This window comes from Cinclus cinclus, chromosome 24 (genome assembly GCF_963662255.1).
Source record: "Cinclus cinclus chromosome 24, bCinCin1.1, whole genome shotgun sequence".
NCBI classification, from domain to species: domain Eukaryota; kingdom Metazoa; phylum Chordata; class Aves; order Passeriformes; family Cinclidae; genus Cinclus; species Cinclus cinclus.
Window position 1 is genome coordinate 4,247,716 of NC_085069.1, and position 21,510 is coordinate 4,269,225.

Here is a 21,510-nt window from a genome sequence, read left to right on the forward strand (position 1 = left end):
TCAGTCAGTTCTTTGTTCTGCAGCTTTGCTGTGGGTTTTGCTGCAGCATCCCTGGGCTTCCCAGCCTTGTCTTAAACAAAATGATGAGTGACTGTCTCACGCTTGTTTCCTCTAACCCTCCCTGGGGAAAGGAGCTTGTGCAGAACTGTGACGGGTTTTATAAGGCCTGTAGTGATTTTTTGCCTTCTTATATGTGCGCATGTCACTCCATTTTTTATGTAGAAGAATGGAAAGAAAAGTTCGTTGTCTTGTGACTGCAGGTAAAGGAGTGCAGGGCATTCATCAGTGTCACCTGGAGCAAGGTTTTCCCCTGGCCAGTGCCCTTTCTGACAGCATTTCACAATGTTTCTCAGTAGGAATTAGGTTTTTGCTCCCAACTATCAGATTATAGAAACCCTGCTTCAATGGAGGCACAACGCTCTCTGCAGGGAATACTCAGACCTCTGCAAACCCAACAGCTACATTTTCCTTCAGGAGAGGGAGAGGCAGCAAGATGCCCCTCTTGCTCAGAGCTGCTGGGCACCATCACTGCTGAGCCTCACATCCCCTTCAGTGCAGAGCACCCCTTGGCAGGCAACAGTTGCAGAATATATTCAACAACCCTTCATCATGGTGTGAATTTTCCGTGTAGGCTATGGAGACATGCTGTGACTGTCACTGCGTGTGGAGAGGCGACAGATGGCTCTCACACATTTGCTCCTGGAAGTGCTTCCCCAGTGGCTGGATCCTCCCTTGCTGATCCACCCTCTCAGGGTCTTAATTACTATTATGAATTAACTTTATTGTGTTATATTTATGCCATTTTCTGTACAAAGAAACTAGAAGACATCCTGCATTGGGGAAACATACTGTGAGAAGCCAACTTCAGCTGAAGGACCCATAGCCTGAAACATGGAGCCTGTGATATCTTGTTCTTGTTTGGGCAGAGCCCCAAAGTTTGGTCCTGTACAGCCAATCACAGGCTCTGGACTGAACTTCAAACGTGGTAAGCAAGTGAATTAGTGGGTGAGCAATGTCCTGTAGTCTGTCACATGGCCATGGTCCCTGCAAGAAGCACAAATACACCTGGTGAGAGTGCACTGGTGTCACCTTGGGATCAAGGACAGAGCTCATCACACCATGCAGTGAGAGTTTCCTGGATTTTTATGATGATTGTCCACTTTTTACCCATCTTCTCTTTGACATTTGTCTCAGTGTGCAATGTCTTATTTCCCAGTCTGGGACAGAAATAAGAGACACAGTTCAGTGTCTCACCAGATCTAGCCTTAAATATCTTTTTGGACTTGTCAAATATGGGAAAGAGCTAGAAATCATCCAGGTCAAGCTGTAGAGTATTGCTAACTATGAACACGTGTAGTTAAATCATTCAGCCCAGAGTGGTGTGTTATTTGATGCTTTCCCCTAGAAGATGAAGAGGTAGAAAACCAGTAGAGATGCAGCAAAAGAATACAAATCAGCAGCAATTAGGAAGGTTAAAAAAAGAAAGAGAAAAAAAAATCCCAGCCAAATCCCCTTTCATGTGTCCAGCCTGTTTACATTCTGGGCTAGAATAGCGCTGATCTGACTCACTGCTGACATTAATGAAGTTTGCACCTCTGGATGAGCAATTTAATTTATCTCAGCAAGCCAAAGCTCATTATAACAGTCCATAAATGCTATCAGATGAAAGCAGCATCCTTCAGCAATCTCGGGGATTAAAGCAAGGAGGAATTCAACTGCCAAGGCTTCTGCTGGAAAGACTGCAGTCAGAGCATGTGTGCTAGAGGCTGAGGAAGCACAATGCCTCAATTACTGCTGCAGATTTCTCTGTATCGAGACAGTGATCTGGAGCCTCTGAAGCACTCCTCTGGAAGTGAGCAGCTCCTTTTTCTCCCCCTCTCTCTCTCCAGACATCTCTCCTCAGGGTTCATCAGGCCCAGTAGCAGCTGGAGAGAAATGGGGGGTCTGGGGGACTCCATGGTTTGGCCACAGCTGGTCGCTCTCCTCCAGAGAGCAGGAGGCTCCTTGGAGGGGCACTGCAGCATGAAGGCATAAAAAGAGACTTAGGGTGGGAGGAGGAAAATGGCTGATTCTGTCCTTTTGGATATAGAAATCTCTTTGCCACACACATCCTGTCCTGGGCTGGATCCAGTTAGTTGAACTGCAGCTCCCAGAGCTGCACTGGCCTTACCCTTACCCTTACCCTTACCCTTACCCTTACCCTTACCCTTACCCTTACCCTTACCCTTACCCTTACCCTTACCCTTACCCTTACCCTTGCCATCTGGGTGGAGGCAGGGCAGCACCCACACGTCACTCCCATCACTCCCTTTCTGCCAGGGCTGCCTGCATGGCTCCAGCTCCAGCACACGGCCCTGGCTGTCAGGGTGATGGAGCAAGCCCAGCTGAGCGTTCCCTGGCAGAGATGCTCCGTGGAAATGGCTTCTTCAGCAGTAGGAGTGATCTTCACTGCCTTCACATTTGAAATCATAAGTTCAGTTTTGCAATTCTTTTTCATGTGGAGAGTGGTGGAGACAGGATGGACAAAGGATGAACAGAAACGCTGAAATTTTCAGTTTCTTTTCCATTTAATTAAAAGAATTAATTGCATATCCCAAACACAAACTGGAGGAAAAGCAGTTTTTAAAGTCTTCTTTTCTGCAGGCCCAACAGAGTGAGGCAGCATGCTCTAGGCTTTGTATGCCTGTGCCTGTGGGGCTGCAGGCTGGTGGGAAGGTCCCTGCTGCCTCTGAAGGATGGGGCTTCTCTGCAGGGCTGCTCCAGCCAGGCTGGGCTCAGGTGAGGGTCTTGCCCCTGTAGACCCACTGCTGTGCCCTGATGTGTTTCAGCCCCACTCTTGCTTTTCTGTGCAGAACTGCTCATGTTCCTGGGTTGAGCCAGGGAAATACTGAGCAGCTGGTGCTGCCAAAGCACAGCAGTGCCAGAACCTGCCAGGAGCCAGGGCCCTCGGACAGAGCAGAGATGGTGATGGTGCAGAGGAACCCAGGTCTTGATCCAAGGCATAGCCACACTGCCCAGTCCTGCCTGCTGTACCCCAGCCTCAGCACACAGAGGCAAGTCTGTGCATTTTCAGTGAGGTAAGACATGCTGACCAGATAATGGGGTTCTCATGGATGCACAGCATGTGGATATGCTAAGCCAGTAATTTTGGGACAATAATTGTCAGTAAATTATTGATGCTGTGGCAAAAGATTGAAACTAAGGAGACTGATTCTCATTTCACACAATTTCTCCAAGGACTGCAGTGGAGAAAGTGCCTCCTTCGAGAGGAGGACACAGTGGGATGCTGATCTGTGCACACCTGGAAACTGGCCTCATGCCAGCCATGGTATTCACTTGTGCTGCACATCTGCAGCCTCTGCTGCTGGGGTTTTTCAGGAGAAGAGGCTGGAGAATTCCCACAGTCCATGCACTGTGGAAAGGATGCTCTGTGCTGGGAAGATTTCTTCAGTCTGCTGCCAGTGCAAGAAGTGAGCCCCCATCCACTGAGCTTCAGTTAGCACTTGACAACTGCCTCAGTTTGTCTCTGTGATCAAAACAGCAGCACAGGGAACTGCAGCTGTGAGTGGCAGGTATGTCTGAGGGGTTGTGTCAGATCTCTTACACCTGCTGCTTTACCTGTCAAATCTAAATGTAATTTACTGTGATATAGGCACAGTGTCACCCAGGAGGCACAGCATTCCTGATATGTGTGATGCAGGTGACACATCTTGTCTGTATCTTCCTCACTTGTGTATCCTAACATACTTCATACATGGGTGAAGAAAATGCAGAACAGAGGTAGGAAGAATCTTTCTCTTGAGTTCCCAACAAATCCAGATAGATGGATCAAGGTCAACACTTGCTCCAGAGCCAGAATACCAAGCTGTAGAGCCCTGAAAGCATGTATGGGTCCTGGCACCCCATGGGGGCTGACTGCAGCCCCACAGCTGCTTCCCAAGCCAAGCCCTTGCCCTGGCCTGCGGCCGGGGGCACAGGGAGCAGGGGGGCTCGAGGAGCATGGACATCACTAGCAGAACAGAAGAGGGGGATGGTGGCACCAGATCAGGGCCAGAGCTGGAACGGGAACCCCAGGTGTGAGCACCTCTCCTGTGGTGTGGAGCCACCCCATGTCTGGCAGTCAGCCCCTGGCCACCAGAGTGGTCTCAGGAAGCCCTGCCCTGCGAGGTAAGGCTTTTGTGGGCCTGAGCCTCTGGAGTTCTGTCCTGAGAGAGCCCTGGAAGCCTGCTGGCACAGGCAGCTGCCTGCTGACAAGAAAACTGATGCTAGTTTTTTTTTTTTTTTTTTTTTTTTTTTTTTGGTTGCTGTTTTGTTTTGTTTTTTTATTTTCTGCCTGGTCATTGTTAAAATGCCCTTGAGAGCAGAGGAGAGGGACTGCTAGAACCCTTCATAGAAATAAAAGGACAAGGAACAAAGGGCCAGGCAGGGGAGCTGGCACTGCTCCTACTGTGGCACATCCTCCTCAACCCCTTTCAAGGGGTCGGTGGGAACTGCAGGAGGCTGGAAAAAGCAGGACAGCAGCTTACAGGAAGGTGAAGAGCTGCTGGAAAGCTGAGTGTCTGGCAGAGAGAGAATGAGAACAGTTACCTCAGTGGCCTGTGCCCACCTCTGGCTGTAAATCACAAGTCAGCACCATTCAGAAGGGCCCTTGGCCATGTGCTTCTGGGCAGCAAAAGCTCTCATTTGGAGAGTTTGCTTGAAAATGGGCTAGAGCAGTGAGCACCAGTTCCACTGGGAAAAATAGTTTTCTTTAGTTAGTGCTCCCTTGCTGTTCTGCACCAGTGTCCTGTCCCCATTGGCAGCTGCTGTGATGTGCTGGGGATCCCAGGTCTGCAAGCTGCAAATGCCCAGCCCAAGCCTACCACACCAGCACCTCCCTGGCTCCTCCCCAAAACGCCTCCACTCATTCCAATTCCAGAGCACCAGCAAGCCTGGACTGACCTTAACCCCGCTGCTTCAATACAGTGAGAAAACTACCCCAGCAGTGGTGCCTGGAAAAGGCATCAGCAGGACACAAAGTGAAGTGGGTAAGGATTTACAGGGAAAATATTACTGACTGAGCTGATAAGAAAAAACTGACGCAGAAACACGAAAGAGACCGAGGGAGAAAGTGTCCTGCCCAACCACAGAGATCTGTCACTGTGCAGAAATGTCCCTGTCTTGTCCAATCTGCTCCAGAGCTTCACAAAGCTGGAGCAGTCTCACAGAAGAGGAATCTGACTCCCCAAATCCACTGCCTTCACTGGGGATCATCCCCTGAATTCTGGGGTTGATAGAAGCTCCCTTTGGATCAGCATGTTTCATCCACCACAAGAGCCTGACAGCTGTGCGTATAAATCACTGAAGGAAGGAAAGGTAGGGAAGCTCCTAGGAAGAGCCCTAGAAGATAGAGGATTGTTTTGACTGCATCTTTCTAATCTGAGATGTGGGAAATGCCCACACATCTGGAAGGCACATCTGTATTTCTCAGAGCTGACCAAGAGCAAGCAAAGGGTAAAGCTAGACATGCTCCTGTCGTGCAACTGGACTTGAGTCTCCTCCTCATTCCCACTGCAGCCACTCCAACACCCATAAATCTGCCACACAGCAGAGCCACATGATGTGCAGCCTGCCCCAGCTCTGTCCTCCTGCCTCCTTTCCTGTCTTTGTGCTCCTTTTCCTGAACAGTCCCAGAGCTGTCAGTCTCAGAGCAGCCCAGCCCTGATGTCCCTGCAGGACACAGCCACAGTCATGCCGAGCTCCTGCAGCCCAGCCCAGCCCAGCAGGCCACGCTGGGACTCCTGCAGCCAGCAAAGGCCCTGGAGATGCCGAGGTTTGCTGATCCATGAGCCAGCCAGAGCTGTCATTGTGCTAGGTTTTGCTTGGTTTGGGAATGACACAGAAATTTCCCAGCACGCTGATTGTCCTCCAGGTGGTTTGTGTTTTCTTTTTGGGTATGGATTTTTCTCTGGTTCAAGGGCTCTTTGATTTGCTCGCTTGAGCAATCACCCTGCAGTGGCTGTGGGTAGTTAGGGATGGGTTCACCAAGACCAGACAACCGAGGTGTGGATTCCACTGTGCTCTGCACACACAAAATGGCACCGAACCGGCATTGCCGATGTAAGTGTGCCGTCTGGGAGCGGAGCAGGGATCCGAGCACTGAGCTCATGGAGGATGCTGATGTCTGCTGGCAGAAAGAGAGGCTGGATCCAGCCAGCGATCTGTCAGCACTCTGCCTAATTTATTTTCCTTTAGTTGCAAGACTAGAACTCTGCTCTTCCCTCCGACCTGTGTGTAGCCCGTGCTTCCTTTCCCTGTCGCCCGCAGCCATCGCAGAGCCGTGGCCACTAAACTCCCGGCAAGCGTCAGGATTTCCGCACTATAAAGTGTAGAAGTAACTCAGGGAAATGATGCTCCAGCAAAACTGCCATTTCAACCATATCCCCAGCAAGGACGCAAGCAGCGCGTTTGTTCGAAAGGAATCATTTAGCTGGGGCGGAAAAAAAATAAATAAAGGGAATATAAAAGACAAAAAAGGCGGCATGGAGGAGATGGGGGTCCGTGGCCGGGGGGGGCAGGGTCCGGCTGGGGGAGCGGACCCGGGGCGGGCGCGGGGGCTGCCCGGGAGCGCCGCCACGCCCGCCGCCGCCGCCGCCGCCGCTCCGCACGGCCCCGCCCGAGCCGCTCCGCCCGCCCCCGGCCGCGCCCAGGCTCTGCCGCCGCCGCTCCCGCAGCCGCTCTCGCCCCTCCGCACCGCCATGTCCGCCGAGCCGGCCCCGGCCTCCGCCGCCCCCGAGCCGGTCCCCGGCCCCGAGCCGCCGATGAGCGGCGGGGAGGCGGTCGAGCACCGGGCGCTGATTCTGACGGGGTTCGGCGGCTACGACAAGGTGAAGGTGCAGGCTCGGCGCTGCTCTGACCCGCGGCCCGGAGAGGTCTCGGTGAGCGTCCGCGCCTGCGGCCTCAATTTCGCGGACCTGATGGCACGGCAGGGCCTGTACGACCGGCTGCCGCCGCCGCCCGTCTGCCCCGGCATGGAGTGCGCCGGCACCGTCCGCGCCCTCGGCGACGGCGTCCGCGACCGACAGGTGAGGGCTGCCCGGAGCGATGGCCCCGAACGGCCCCGCAGGTGCGGCCCCGGCCGACCCCGCCCCTGCCCGGGCCCGGTGCCCGCGGCCCCGCCGCTCTCCCGGAGCGCTGGTGGCCGTCCCGGGGCCGGGACTCCCCGTCGGGCGGGCGGGCCGGTCGGACAAAGGCCATGGACAAAGGGGCAGGGCGGGCACGAATCCCCCGGCCGGACCTGCTGCTCCGCGGGACCACGGGAGCGCTGCCCCCCGACAGGCCGGGCTGAGGAGTCGGAGGCGCGGGGAGGAGACGTGTGCCTTAGATTTAGGAGGTTTTCCTAAGTTTGGCCGTGCATTTTCCGTGATTGATGCTACTAAACGTTTCCCAAAGGCTCCTGCCTCTTGGCAGGATGATCCTTACAAGGAGCAGCAATAATATTGTTTGGTATTTAGACTTCTGCTCCCAGCTTGAGCAAGGAGGGCAGGACATGACCCTTGCCTTGTTGGAGATCCAGCATGGATGCAGTGGTGTGGTTGGTTTGGGCAGCCACAGTTTGGGTTTGGGTACTACTGCAAAGCCAGAGCCTGGAGTGCCTGTGGTCTCTCTGAAGTTCCTGGTGTGTGCCCAGGTCTGTGGTGAGAGGTGCTGTGCTGCAGTCTCTGGATGAGGAAAGAGAAGGCTCTGGTCTCCTACTTGAGTCCCGGGCTGCTGCAGTCCCTGCAGACATGTGCACAGAGAACAGTGTGTATGCACTGGCTCTGAGTACTAAGGGCATGATGGCTTCTGCTAGCCTAGGGGACTTGTTTCAAACCACCCCATCCTCTGATTTTAGGTTGGCGATAAGGTAATGGTCCTGGCTAGGTCAGGGCTCTGGCAAGAAGTCGTGAATGTGCCGGCCAGTCACACTTTCCCAATGCCTGAGGGGATGAGCTTCGAGGAAGCTGCTGCTCTTCTTGTTAACTACATCACTGCCTACATGATTCTGTTTGACTTTGGAAACCTGAGACCCAACCAGAGTGTCCTTATCCACATGGCTGCAGGTAAATAGTTCTTGCCAGACCATGCTGAGACTCTTGGTTTCACCATGGAGTTTCTGAATAAGTGACATGGGTGAGGAAATTATCTGAATGGGACTGGACTGACAAAATGTCACCTAGCAGAGATGCAGGCTTCATGCTGACGTGATTTCCCAGCAGCTGGGGTCAGTCTCTCCCAGTGTGTCCCAGGGATCAACCTCACCAGGCAGGGCCTCTGTTCCCGAGGCTGCTGGGCTGTGTGATTTGTACCGGCAGGAATAATTTACCTATTCAGAGGTTCTTCTGACTGCAGGGGCTGTTTGCTTCTAACTGTTTCTCACTGCTGGTTTTCAGGTGGTGTGGGAACTGCTGCCATCCAGCTGTGCAAGACTGTAGAAAATGTCACCATTTTTGGAACAGCATCTGCCTCCAAGCATGATTCACTCAAGGAGAGTGGAGTTGCTCACCCCATTGACTACCGTACAATGGATTACGCAGAGGAGATCCGGAAAATCTCTCCCAAAGGTATGATGTGGTGGAGGACTTCTGCAACTGTCTTGCATTTCTTTTAATTGTGAAGAAACTTCTGTTTACTTCCCATTCCCTCTCTAGGTGTTGACATTGTCCTGGACCCTCTGGGAGGATCTGATACGTCCAAAGCTTTTAACCTGTTGAAGCCGATGGGTAAACTCATCACTTATGGTGAGTATGAGCAAGATGCCCAAACCCAGGAACTGTGTGATGGTGGAATGGGATCCACACAGGAATGCTCCATGTCTGGAACTGCATGGCTGTCAGGAACCATCACTATTCCTCGCTGTACAGTGTGTTGTAGTTTTGTTATTTCATTAAGGGCTTCAGGATCCTTTGGCTTGGTGAGACACAGGAGAGTGAGATTTGTGTATTGTCCCCAGAGCTGTGTTCACAGGTTCCAAGGCTCCTCCCTCCCACAGTGAAATCTCTCTTGGAGTAAAAGCTGGTGCCTGCAGTGGAAGCTGGAATGTCCTCAGGGAAGAATACTGGCATAGCTCCTTTGTCTAGGCTGAGTTAATGCACAGCCTTGCTTTTCTTTTAGAGGATGTGTGGGAGATGAGGTTTGAGGCTACTGAATACTTGTCTCTCCATTCCCCAGCACTGGAACACTGTGATTTTGTCCCATAGACAAAGCCCTCACACAACCCCCAGTGGGATTCCAGACACTTGCACCAGTATGCTGCTTTGGTTGTCCCAGCCACTGCAGCGTGTGATTCCCCTGAAGAAGCAGGGCTGTAGGAGAAGGGGAGAGCTGTCCTGCCAGCCTGGCTGGATGTCAATTGTAACCCTTTCTTACCTCTGCCAGCACTCCAGTAAAGCTGCACTGTTGTTGCCTTACGAGGGTCAAAGAGAGTAGTTCTCCATTTTTGCCATAGGAGTGCTGATAATCCAAATTCTGCCTATCTTGAGGCTGAGGCAGCTACCTGTTTCCATTGCAGGTCGACTGGGAAGGTTCTGCTGTGGTCCAGTTCTCAGCTCTGTCCCTCACTATGCTGAGTGGCTGTTCCCCCTGTGCATGGTCTGAACTGTTCCATGGGATGCCCATTGCCTCTGGTGTTGTGTTCCAACTTATCTGTGGCTTGCCTTCTTTTCAGGTGTAGCAAACCTGCTCACTGGGCAGAAGAGGAACCTCATGGCTATGGCTAAAACCTGGTGGAACCAGTTCAGCATCACTGCCTTGCAGCTCCTAAACCAGAACAAGGCTGTGTGTGGCTACCATCTTGGATATATGGATGAAGAAGTTGAGCTTCTTGGAAGCGTTGTAGCCAAGTTGGTTAATCTGTACAGTCAAGGCAAAATCAAGCCCAAAATTGACTCTGTATGGCCCTTTGATCAGGTGAGTCTGGGCTAACATACAGGTTGGCAGCAGTACAGAGAGAACACCTTTTTTCATGGGGCCTGAACTGTTGAAAATGTCTAATAACTGTCTGTTCTCAGACATTCAGTGCCTTATTCCTTTTAAAATATTAAGGCTGAGTAAAATGGCTGGGCTCTTCTGCTCCAGTGCACAGGGCTGGGCAATGCCACACAGTGTCCCTGTGGAGCAGGGCAGGTGCTCAGCTGTGCTCCATGGGCAGTAGCAGCCAGAAGGGGGCTGGGTTCCACATCAGACTGCACTATGCCCTGAGTAGTCTGTACCCTGTAATTAAGCAGGCAGATGGGAAGGATGTTGCTGCCCTTCCAAGAGTGCAAAAGAGCCCAGGCAGTGGAGCAGAATGAGGATATTAGAAGGGAGCAGCAGGTTTTTCAGCAGCTCTGCTCTGCTCAGGGTTATTGCATTGATGCGTCCAGGCAGAGTCAGGCTCTTCCCTTGGGAATCCTGTGCTGGGGCAGGACTTGTGCAGGGGAGCAGAGAACTTCATGATGATCAGTCAGTGTTTATACCTGAGAACTAGTCTGATGCAAAGGCTTAAGGAAAGTGATTCCAGGCCTGGCCCAGATGCTTAAAAATAATTATACAATTCTGTGCATATATTGTTTTGTGTAGCTGTGGAGACTTTGTCTTCCTGGCAGGTAGCTGGATTCCTCCCTTTGGAGAGGAAGCTGTGGTGACACACACTGCACTTCCACATTTGTGTGAGCAGAGCATCCTTGTGTGTGAATTCTTCAGGATAGTTTCCTATGGGCCTTCTGGGGTAGTTGCCCAGGTCTGTTCAAAACACACCCGTGCAGAGGCACCTGAATGGTTGGGACTCACTTGAACTTCCAGGAAAGCTGCCTCCCAGTTAGGCCTCAGACTGGTCTGGGGATGCCAAGGGGCCCAGGAAGGGCATGGATACACTCTGCAGTGGGTGGAGGTCTTACCAGACTCCTTTTGTTTGCAGGTGGCAGAGGCTATGAGGCAGATGCACGAAAAGAAGAATGTTGGAAAAGTCATCCTGGTTCCTGAAGCACCCAAGGAAGAATCTAAAAAAGCAGAGAACTAAGGAGAAGAGATGTATGCAGATTATGAATTCATGGTTTAAGTCCCTGATCTCTTTGGGACCTGGAAATGGACAGATCAGTATCTTCCATCTTCACCCGTACAAGAACATCATGGTTATCATTCAGATGAGGTTTGCATGCTCTTGTTGTGACTGACCCTTTGCCAGATATGCCTCCTGCTCTCTCATTTGAAGCCTGTTTATTTTATACTGTTTTCTAACCACTTGTTTCTCCACTGAATTCCCAGACTAATTCCTTATTTTTCTCTGGCAGTGAGGCTGAACCTTCCAAGCAGTTGGTGGCTAACAACTGCACAGCCTGTCGCTGTAAAGTCATGGTGCAGTGTACTGTAACAGCTGCCAAGTATCTCTTCAGAAACTGAGCCCTGCTGAAGTGTTTGTACTGTCAGTTTTGGGAAGCCTGTTCAGCAGAAGATTGGCCAAATGTAGGATGTTTCCTCCACAACCCAAGGAAAACCCCAGCTGGCCTAGTTTAATTCGAGCAGGGGTTTCTCCTCTGTTCACGCTAACCTGGCTCTATTCCCTCTGCTTTTTGAAGGCCACTAACACAGCCAGATAGTAACCAGATGTTGTTTTTGCCTTGACCATCCTGGCAATTTGGAGTCTATGGCATATCATACTTCATTTGCAGTCACTTCTCTGTGCAGTCAGCAAATACCCTGACAGGTTGGGCTGGGCTATAGCTGACTACAGAAGAAAAGTTTGATTTAGGTAACCTGATCCTGTCCATTTTCTGTTTCCAAATTGTATAGAGAGGTCTGAGCAGTGTCTGATTCTAAGAGACCATAAGGACTCAACCGTATCTCAAACAACTGTAACACTTGATGTTGGCTCTGTGCTTTATTATGTTGGGCTCCAAGTTGGTGTTGTTAGGGCTTCACTCTTGTCTTTGTATTTCCAAGGGCTGCAGTGTTGAATTGGACTTCACTGAGATGGAAACAAAATAGTCTCCTATTAATGCTTTGTGCTGTGCCCTGCCCACTGAGGAGGTGTTGCAGTTTTTGGGAAGTAACTTTCAAGAGCCAGTCCTGTGGGCTGGCTGCCCAGTAGCCTGGGCTGGCTCTCCCAGTGGCACACTGGTTTGTAAAGCTGTTGCCAGTTAGATGATGATAAACAGCCCAGCTGTGGGTCCAACCTCTTGACCTGCACATTCTGAGCAGTTTTCTGTAGTGTCCTAGCTCATTTGCAGCAGCAGGGCTTGACTCCTCCTCCTCCTCCTCTGATTCTGTGTCTTGGGGCTCCAGCACTGAGGATTTAGGAGCTGCCTGGGATGCTCCTCTCTATACCAGAACTCATCAGTGTTTCTCATCTACTTTTCTTTCCTTGTGTGCATTTGGAAACAGATGTAGATACCCCAGCCCAGCTCTGTAAGCACCTTGGGTGATGCTGTCCTTCCCACTGGACCCTGCTTGAAGCCCTGGGTAACTCTGGTGCTGTAGGTGCTAAGTTGTCATGGATTGTAGGTGTGGTGGCCTTTTGGGCTTAATTTTGGATTTGAAATGGTAAACCCAAGGGCACCAAGAAGAGCTGCCCATCATGGAAGAAGTCCTGCTCCAGAAGCAAAATCTTGAGACTAGAATCCTGTTTAACTAGCCCACAGGGAGGGCCCAAGGAGGGCAGGTATCAACTGGGCACAGGGCTGGGCATGCAGCCCCACCACCACTCAAGAGAGCCCACGCCACACAAGGCTGGGGTTCCTCTCTGGCTTCTCCCTCAGCCTGCTTCAGTGGGACTCCCGTCTGTCAGTGCAGCTTGTGGTTCAGGTGCTTGGGCCCAGTCAGAGTTCTTTAGGTATGTATGGGCACATCTTCCAGGCGTCTTGCCCTGGCTAACATATTTCAACAACCTTGTTCTCTATAACCTCAGAGGAGTGCTGGAGCCCTCTCACAGATCCTTGTCAGTTCATCTCTTGAACATCATAAACACAGGCTGATGGAACTCTCAAGCACAACTTTTTATCTTTCTGAATCCAAAATCTTGCTGCTTCTTTCAGCCTGCCCTGTTGTGCTACTTTAGATTGAATTCAACAGTGTGCAGTGCTGCTTTACCAGAAGTGAAAACAGGACTGTCTGAATTGCTGATGCAGAAAGTCTGGACCTCTTCCTCTGAGAAACTGGACTTCACCTTGATGAAAGGCACACAACCCCACACATCTTTCGGCTATGCACGATTGTAAAAGGGAAAGTTATTATGGTGTGTTTCAGAGTAACATCCTCTCCCTGCTTTATTCTGAGATTTGTGCTCAGTGCCTTACGTGGATGGTCAGGTGGTGTGGCAGGGCTGTCACAGACCCCTCTGCCCTGCTGCCTCCTGTGTGCTCCAGGAAGCAGCATCTCGGTGCCTTCTGCTACATGGCTAGGAAGTCACTGGGGCCTCTTCCATTCTGGCCTTTCAATGTATTGCCAAAACCCTGTTTTGAGTCTTATTAGCTCTGTTCTGTGAATGCTGGTGATGTCATTGGACTTTTTGTGAATTAGCTGTTCTCTCCCCAGGTGTTCCAGCTTTTCTGGGTCTGACCTCATGGTTCTGTACCCCCCAGTCCAGAAGAGCTGTTGTAAAGCCCTTGTCTTTCCTGGGGCAGCTGTTTGGCTCCAGAGTGAGCCTTGAGTGAGACTTTTATCAGCTGTTCCTTGGCAGCCTTGGCTCTTTGGAAACAATCCTAGCTCCCGGCTCTCTTCGGGCTCTCGTGTCTTCTACCTAGAAATTCCTGAAGCCTTTATCAAGGCAGGAATGCCAAGCAGTTACTGCCTGTTGGAGTTCAGCACTGGCTATTTTGGGTCTCTTGGTAGCAACAGTGTTTTCTACAGGAAGACTAAGATTAAATGTAACCTTTCAATCCTCCACCCCGCTCAATGCTCTGGTCTAGGTAGGTATGGTTGGCTGTGTTTTGGTTTTTTACTTTTATTATGGGCCAGTAAGTATAGAACCTATGTAAAACAACTTCAAGTGTCTTAATCAAGTTAACCAGCCAGTTTGTATACTAAGGACCAAAGCAAAAAAACCAAAATGAAACCCTAGGATAAAAATCATCCCATTCAGTGTTGCTTCTTTAGGGCAAAGTTGTGCTACTGAGGAACTGGGAGATTCCTGTACTTATCATGTATGCCATTCCAGAAGTGCAACTTAATGTTTATTTTACTGATTGTCTGACTCAAAGGTTGTGCCATTCCAGAAGTGCAATTTAATGTTTATTGTACTGATTGTCTGACTCAAAGATTGTGCCATGAGGAGTCCAAGTGGAAGCGTAAGGAGTTGATGAGTGGAGGAGGCACCCAGGGCCCTGCCTGCTGCAGGGGGCTCGGTGCCAGTGCCTCTCTTGTCACTGCTGTGGTGGCCTCCCAGCCTGGTGCTTCTGGTCTTGGACAAAGTGCAACTCCTTTGCTATCAGCAGGCAGCGGTTGCCACATTTTTTACTCTCTTTGGTTCTCTGAATATCACTTGTGTTGCAAGCTGACTGCAGGAGGGGGAGCAGAGGTGGCCTCTGCTTGTGCAGAGGAGTGTGGCCCCTGCTAAGTGCTCTAGGAAGGAGCTCAGCTCTATGTTTTGTTTCAGACACCTGCATTAAACTAGAATTGATTGGCCAGGGAGAAGTAGGAAGCACTGTGTGTGTCAGGCTTCAGCTAGTGCAGGATCCTGGCTGCTATCATAGGTGTTAAACCACTCTGGTTGCCTGAAGTCTCTGGTGTGCTGAGCTCTCGTGATGGCAAAGTGTTATTGGCAAGTAGTACATGAGCATGATGTGAAATGTGTTAGACTCTGAGTGAGCCTTTTACAGCATATGGTCTGGTCTGTACTGTCTGAATTGTGTTGATTTGCAGATTTGTGATATGAGTGATGCTCATCCTACAGACACATAGCAAATCTTTTGTTTAAAAAATATATTTCGCTTTGTATGTGTAATGAAGTTGGACAGAAGACAAGTGTGCCACTGCTGTTTACATGACTACAATGTGTATTGTTCCTCTGTCAAATGTTACCATATGCCTTATGTGTTTCAAATGTTAATTAAAAGCATAACAAAACCTTCCACAGTATGCTGCTTTGGTTTCTGTTGTAGTTAGCCCTCTGCCCACAGCTCAGAGCAGGTTCAGTTGACAAAGTGTAATGCTCCCAGCATGAGGAGATGCCTCTGCTCTCAGGGACAACTGTTGATTGTTGGCTTGAGTGCTGTTCCTGACACTCTTCTGGAGGGCAGCCATGGTGATTTTTGTTTGTGAAGCCTTTAGCTGGGCTCTGTACTTTGTATCTGGTTGTCTCAGTAGCCAGGTGGGGTGAAGTGAGTGCCTTGGCTGAGGGTAAGACAGGCATGAACAGCCACTACCAACCATGAGAATAAATCCTGTTTATTTGTCAGCATACTGTCCCTGGGAGGCAGCGGCTGTGGTTGCTCTGTGGCCTCAGAGCAGGTGCTGGGGAGGGGCTGGAGCATGGGGCTGTCTGCTGGGGCCTGAGCTGTCAGTGACAAGAGCTGACACTAAAGACAGTTCATCTCTGGCAGCAGCTGAGCTGGAACCTGCCTGTAGTGGCAGGAGGTGGAAGAGACTTCCAGAAGCTGGGGCTGGACTAGGTGCAGATTCCTGCCCAGGTTTGTATGTGCTTCTGAAAGCCACACAGGACTCAGCCTGCAATCAGCTGAAATCAGCTCTGTGAGTGACTGGCACAACATGCATCCAAGAGGAGCTGGGGTTTTTGGGAAGCACTGAGGCCTGCATGGGGCAGGGACAGAGGTGCTGCTCTTTACTAATGTACAGACTTCTGGCTCCATCTGGGGAACACAGGAGCCCCTTTGACAAACACATGCTTCTTCCTGAACTGTCTGTTAAGCTGCAGTTTTCTCAGCAGGAAAAGAAGGCAAAGGGAAGCCACAGGCTGTGGCTGTGGGAAAATCACACAAGGCCCAGTTTATTCAGAACTGTGCTGACCTCATCGAGGTACTGGGAATCCGGGTAGCCATTCCTGCAGGGCAGAGAGGGAAGCACTGTAAATCCTGATGTGCCAAAACCACAGTGGGAATCAGCCCTTTATTTTTGCCCAAACCTTCCAGCGGGAATGGAAGAGAGTGGAAGTCCTGCTCGTGGGATGTCCTGCTGCCTGCAGGCACAGCCTGTACCCAGCATTGTCATGGGAAAAGCTGTAAGTGAACAGGGCCCAGAATTCTTGTCCATGGGGAACTTACAGGTTTCCACATCACTTATGGTTGTGGGATGGGCAGGGGCTTTTGCTCCAGCTGGAGGGTGCCAGGGCTGGTCTGCCATGCCATAGCTGCCCTGCAAGCTAAAGCAAAGGGAGCCACTAACTCTGCCACTGTGGGAGGGTGGAAGAGTCAGGATTTGTTGAGCTGGAGCCCATGGTTCTCCTCTTCCAATTGCTGAAAAACCCACAACCATACCCAGAACTTAAGATGAGCTGGGCCATACCTGGCTTTGCCTCCATCCCGGGATGTTTTGTGGGGGATAAGGCCCCATGTTACTCTTTCCTCTCCATTGCAGGACTTGATCTGGAATGTCAGCCCACGATCAAATGCTTTCTTCAGCAGCTTTGCTGTCTTCAGCCCTTCTTTGTTATCAGGCAGGAAGGCACAAAAATTCCCCCCTTTGTAAGGCTGTCCTGGGCGAGGGTCCCCAACCTTAGAACAGGAATAAGACCTTTTAAACAATGGCTGGAGTGGTGTGCCTCTGAGGGGATTTCTAAGGTTTGTCTTGCTTGAAAACTACACCAATGACCATGATACCCATGGGCTGATAGTCACTGTCAACTACAAACAGAGGTCACACATGCTCTTGAGAAGCAGCAAGCTGCTCCAAAACCTGGTGCAGAGCTTTTTGCCTTTCCTAGATTTTCCTAGATTCCTCTGCTGCTTTGAATGTGGGGCAAGGAGCTGTGGCTGCTCTTTTCCCTCCCAAATCACCCGGACAGACACCCCCCCCCCCCCCCCCTCGTGTGGGCTGCAGTGGGATGGAGAAGCTCTGTGGTGGTACCTACCCCCTGCACGCCATCAGGGATGCTGTAAGCAAGGTGAAGTGTTGGGTCCCGATAGTATCCAGGCAGGCTCTGAGACAGGGAGGAGATCTTCAGTGTCCCCGAGATCTTGCAGCTTTGGACAGCTGAGGAGGATGTGCAGCAAGCTGGCTGCATATTGTCTGCTGCAAAACATGTCCTGCACAAGGCATGGCCACAGGGGCCCTGGCAGGTCACACCTGAGCCCTGGCAAGCATCACACAGGCCCAGAGGGATCGTGCTGCTTTCCTTTCCAAGACTGGGGTCTCTTGTCTGCTGTGATGGGAGGTTGGGCTCCTCCTGTTCACTGCTCCTACCCCCTGGGAACCGGGCCCTTCCCTGATCTGTAAGCTCTGCTGCAGGTGCCTGTTGGGCCACAGCTGGTGGTGGCCCAGCAGCCGTGGCCCTGAGTAGCCAGGTGGGCAGAGAGTGAGGGGCCCTGTCAGCTGCAGGGACTGGACAGTGTTGCTGTCCCATTGCTTCATTGTGGCCTCCTCTGCTCTTGTCTCTTGCAAACTGGAATCTGTCTGGCAAGACTTGTTTTAGTCGGGTGGTGTCAGGTTCCCCCAGGGACAGTTTTGTCTTCCGCTCTTCCTGGAACTCCCTCAGGCCAGGAGGACTTGGCTTTTCCCCTAGAACAAAGCTCAGAAAGCTGCTTCCTTCTCTCTCAGACCCAGAATCAATATGGGCCCTGGCCCCCTCCTGCCCCCAAGCCTGCTGGAAGCTCCAAGCACTGGGAGACCTCTTTTCCTCCGCCTCTGGCACCCAGGAAGCCCTGAGCACATCCGTAGAGTCTACTTTATTGCTGATGTTCAGGTGCTGTAGGGAGTTCAGGCCGCCAGGAAGGGCTGGGTCCTGGCTTCTTCTTGGCTGGATGACACTTGATTTCCCTGTACTCTCAGGTCCAGGAGACATGGATGAAGACTTCACGGCACAGAGCCTCCTGGATGAAAACACGTGGAAAGCCTCAGTCACTCCTGGCAGCATCTCCTTGGGGCAGGCAAGATAGAGCTTGTACTTGTCTTTGGTGAGTCCAACCTGGAAGGATTTTCCTCGCAAGAGGCTGCACAGTTCACTCAGGGCACTGTCATCTGGACCACTGACAGCAAGCTCTGAGTAGCTCACACTCTGACACACCAAGTCAGGGCACTTCTGCACAAGATCTTCCACCTTCCATTTAGCCTGGAGCAGCCTTCTCCGGTCCGCTGCCTGCAGTGTTAGCACTGTGCAGTCCCCAGCGTGGCGCTCTGAGATGTGCACCCCTCCAGCCCTGCACAGCTCATCAATAGTAGCATGGCAGACATCTTTCAGGTAAAACCACTGCAGAGAGTCCAGGCTCATTTCCTCACTCATCCTGGTGCTGCAGTCTCCAGAGTTCTTGCTTTCCTTTGCCCTTGGTAGGGAGAAGCTGTTGGACCGCCGCAGCGCAGGTGCACATGCAGAGGGTTTGGAGCCTAAAGCAAGAGAGGTCCATGTCACATCACAGATACTGGAGAGGCCAGTGTGGGAGTGGTGCCCAATGGGACCTGAGCCTTTAGAGTCCTCAGGATGCTGGAAAGTACTGTTTTCTTTGCCTGCAAAGGCCAACATCACCTTTTGTCCTGTGAGTCTGGCACCTCCTTCCCCATGGTCCTTTCCTGTGGGGTTGTTCTGCTGAGGCTCTGCTGCTGACCCCAGAACTTTATCTGTCATAGGGGTGGAAGGCCGATACTGCCGGGTCAGTGGCCTTTGGTCACTCAGACCAGGAGCATCTGTCTCTGATGAATGTTTCTCAGAAAGCTGTACCTGTCCCACCGGTGGAGAGTCCTGATGCAGCAAGAGGCCCTGGCCAGCCTGAGACCTGTCAGCTTTCAGGGTACTGAAGTTGGCAGCTAGCTTAAACTCACTTTTCAACTCCGGCCTGCTTGGGCTAGGTCTTGTGCCTGAAGTATCCACAGGCACTTTGTGTTGTGCAGCCTCTGTGGTGCCAGAGGGCTGGGAGCTGCTCAGTGTGTCAACCGTGTGTGCAGCACCTCTCCTGGTGATAGAATCCTGAAGGAACTGCTTGGCCTGGGACACATCAACAAGGTTTCCAACAAGATAAATCTGCTTCACATCCTCATGGCAGAGCAACTGGGGACACAGCTTCTGCAGCTCATGTGTAAGAGCCCTGAGTGCCTGGCTGTCTATTCCCAGCCCTTCCTTAGCAATCTTCTCCTTGCGCAGGCTCACCTCCAGCTGCTGGTAGAGCTGCTGCAGGGCCAGGTGGGCCTGTTGCAAGGCATCCATGTCCCCAGACAGACCTCCAGATGGTTGGAGGTACAATACAGCAATGCCATCGCCAGTGACATCCACCACGTCTATGTGATGTTGGTGCAGCACACCTTGGTACTCAGCAGCACAGAACCTCTGCATGTACAAGTAAATGTCTGAATCCATTGCTAGGGAAAAGTCCTCCAGCTTCCCCAAAAGTTCCACAGCTTCCCCACCCACTGGGCTCTGAGGTGATGGGACTTTAGCTGCCGTTTCATGCACCTGGTCCCAGTTTGGCAGCTTTGCTGTCTCTTGTGCTGACTCAGTGGAGTCAGGCACTTGCTGGTGATCATGTTTTCCCATCTCTTTGGCCCCACAGCTGGAAGCTGGCAGGAAGATCTCACCAGTGGCTTGGCTCCTGGGGTTAAGGCTGCCCAGCAGGTCTCTGCTGAAGGTCTGCAGCTCAGTGAATGGTCCCTGGACTATGCAGTGCATATTCTTTGAGTCAAAGCTGAACTGTGCACTGCTGTAGTCTTTGTGCAAGTCTCTCAGGAGGGTTTTTCCCGTGGGCAGCTTGCCATAGTCAATTGTCATGCACACATGTATGAAGATCTGCAAGTAGACGGCAAAGGAGTGAGAGAGCAAGGACCAAAACCAATCCTTTCCAAGGCACAGAAGGCAAATACATCTGGCCCCTGAATTACTGTGACAGAAGAGATTACACACTCTTCCACCTCTCTCCCCCAGCATCCTACTTTTAAGAGAGATGGACCCTGACACAGACAGGACCAAAAGACCCAGACTAAGAAACTCCTTGATCTTATGCATTTGTCAAAAGCTTTCTGCAAACAAGGAATCAGAGGGGAAAACCACACAGAGACAGGGCCACATTTCTACACACTAGGAGCTCTTCAAAAAGCCCAAACCCAAGAAATCCACTATTGTTTCTGTATCTGAAATGCAGTTTCTTTCTTGCCCTTGCAGAGCTTCAGCTCCAGATCTTCAGGCACTTTTGGCACCACAGGCTTCTAAAAATGTCTGCAAGGCCAGGCTAGTTCCCAGGCCTTTGTTTTTGGGGTTCAGACATGAAAACATGAGACGAGATATGGCTACTGCCACTGTCTCTTGAGATTGGAGGAAGAGACAAGAACTCTCTGGTGCTCCCTAGATACCAGCATGTCTGTATCCTAAGCTTTCCTGAGAAGGAAAGAGGAACAATACACTGTACATCCAGCTGATGACAAGGCAGAAGCATTAACAGGATCCCCTGTGTGGCACCAGATGGACTGGGAAAAAGTGCTTGCTCTCTCCATCCTGACTACCCTTCATCTGACAGACACAAATGCCAGATGACTGAGCACACAGCCTGCCTGTCTGTCCCTGTGCTATTAGCACAGGAAAAAAAAAATCTTCATTTGAATATGAATGAAAATGGATTTAAGTGTAATTAAGATGAAAGGAGAGAATGAGGCTCCCTTCTTGAGCTGTCTGCCAGGCACAGAGTGTGTGTGGGAGCAGCTGGGGCTCATGCCCCCTCAGTACCTCATCGGGGCTCAGCTCTGCAGCATGCAGCGTCACCTCCAGTGGGTACCGTGTCCTCCCGATTGCCAGCACGTGGTTTTTCACTTTCAGGATCCTCTGGGCCACTGGTGGGAAAAGCCACCCGGACCTGCGTCAGCCCAGCCAAGGGACAACAGTGGGGCTGGGGACAGCAGGAAAGAGAATGATGGGAGAGGGGACAGCAGGACAGGGGTGGTAAGACAGAGGATGGCAGGACAGGGGAGGGTGGGGGAGGCACTGTCAGGGCTGGGGATGGTGAGACAGGCCGGGTCCCCGAGGGTCCCGCGGGCTTTACCTTCTGGTGCCTCGAAGGTGATGAGGGCGCAGGGCGGGGAGCCGGGCAGCACCTGCACGTCGGCGATGTCGCCGCCGCCGTTGCGGGAGCGCAGGAAGTGAATGGTCAGCTTGTCGGCCGCCCTGTCGGGAGGGAGCTCGGCGGGGAAGCCCTGCACCCGCACCGTGCGGCCCGCCATGCCCACGGCGGGCCTGCCCGGGCCCCGCCGCACCGGCAGGGCCTCCCGGGAGCCCCGGCGGCGGCTGCCGCGCCTCGCCACACCTCGGCCCTCGCCGGGGTTCCACCCCAGATCTGCAGCCCCGGTTCCGCTCCGGCCCCGCCGCCGCGGGGAAATGAAAGCGAAAGCGGGGCCGCCCCGCCCTGGGCCCCGCGGGAAGGGCGGCCCGGCCCC

At 52.1% G+C, this 21,510-nt stretch overlaps 2 protein-coding genes across 2 annotated transcripts; one reads left to right on the plus strand and one right to left on the minus strand.

Annotated features, from left to right (window-relative positions):
* The first annotated feature begins 6,737 nt into the window (after positions 1-6,737).
* Positions 6,738-12,493, plus strand: VAT1 (vesicle amine transport 1). The gene is made up of 6 exons (XM_062507950.1): positions 6,738-7,064; positions 7,874-8,081; positions 8,412-8,582; positions 8,670-8,759; positions 9,686-9,927; positions 10,916-12,493. The coding sequence occupies exons 1-6, from the start codon at positions 6,738-6,740 to the stop codon at positions 11,015-11,017; spliced, it is 1,140 nt and encodes a 379-aa protein (XP_062363934.1). The 3' UTR covers positions 11,018-12,493.
* Positions 12,494-15,314: 2,821 nt separating this feature from the next.
* On the minus strand, positions 15,315-21,402 carry LOC134053112 (uncharacterized). The gene is made up of 5 exons (XM_062507949.1): positions 21,120-21,402; positions 20,807-20,910; positions 17,018-19,876; positions 16,453-16,661; positions 15,315-15,991 (listed from the first exon to the last, which is right to left on the minus strand). The coding sequence occupies exons 1-5, from the start codon at positions 21,295-21,297 to the stop codon at positions 15,922-15,924; spliced, it is 3,420 nt and encodes a 1,139-aa protein (XP_062363933.1). The 5' UTR covers positions 21,298-21,402; the 3' UTR covers positions 15,315-15,921.
* Between the last annotated feature and the right edge of the window lie 108 nt (positions 21,403-21,510).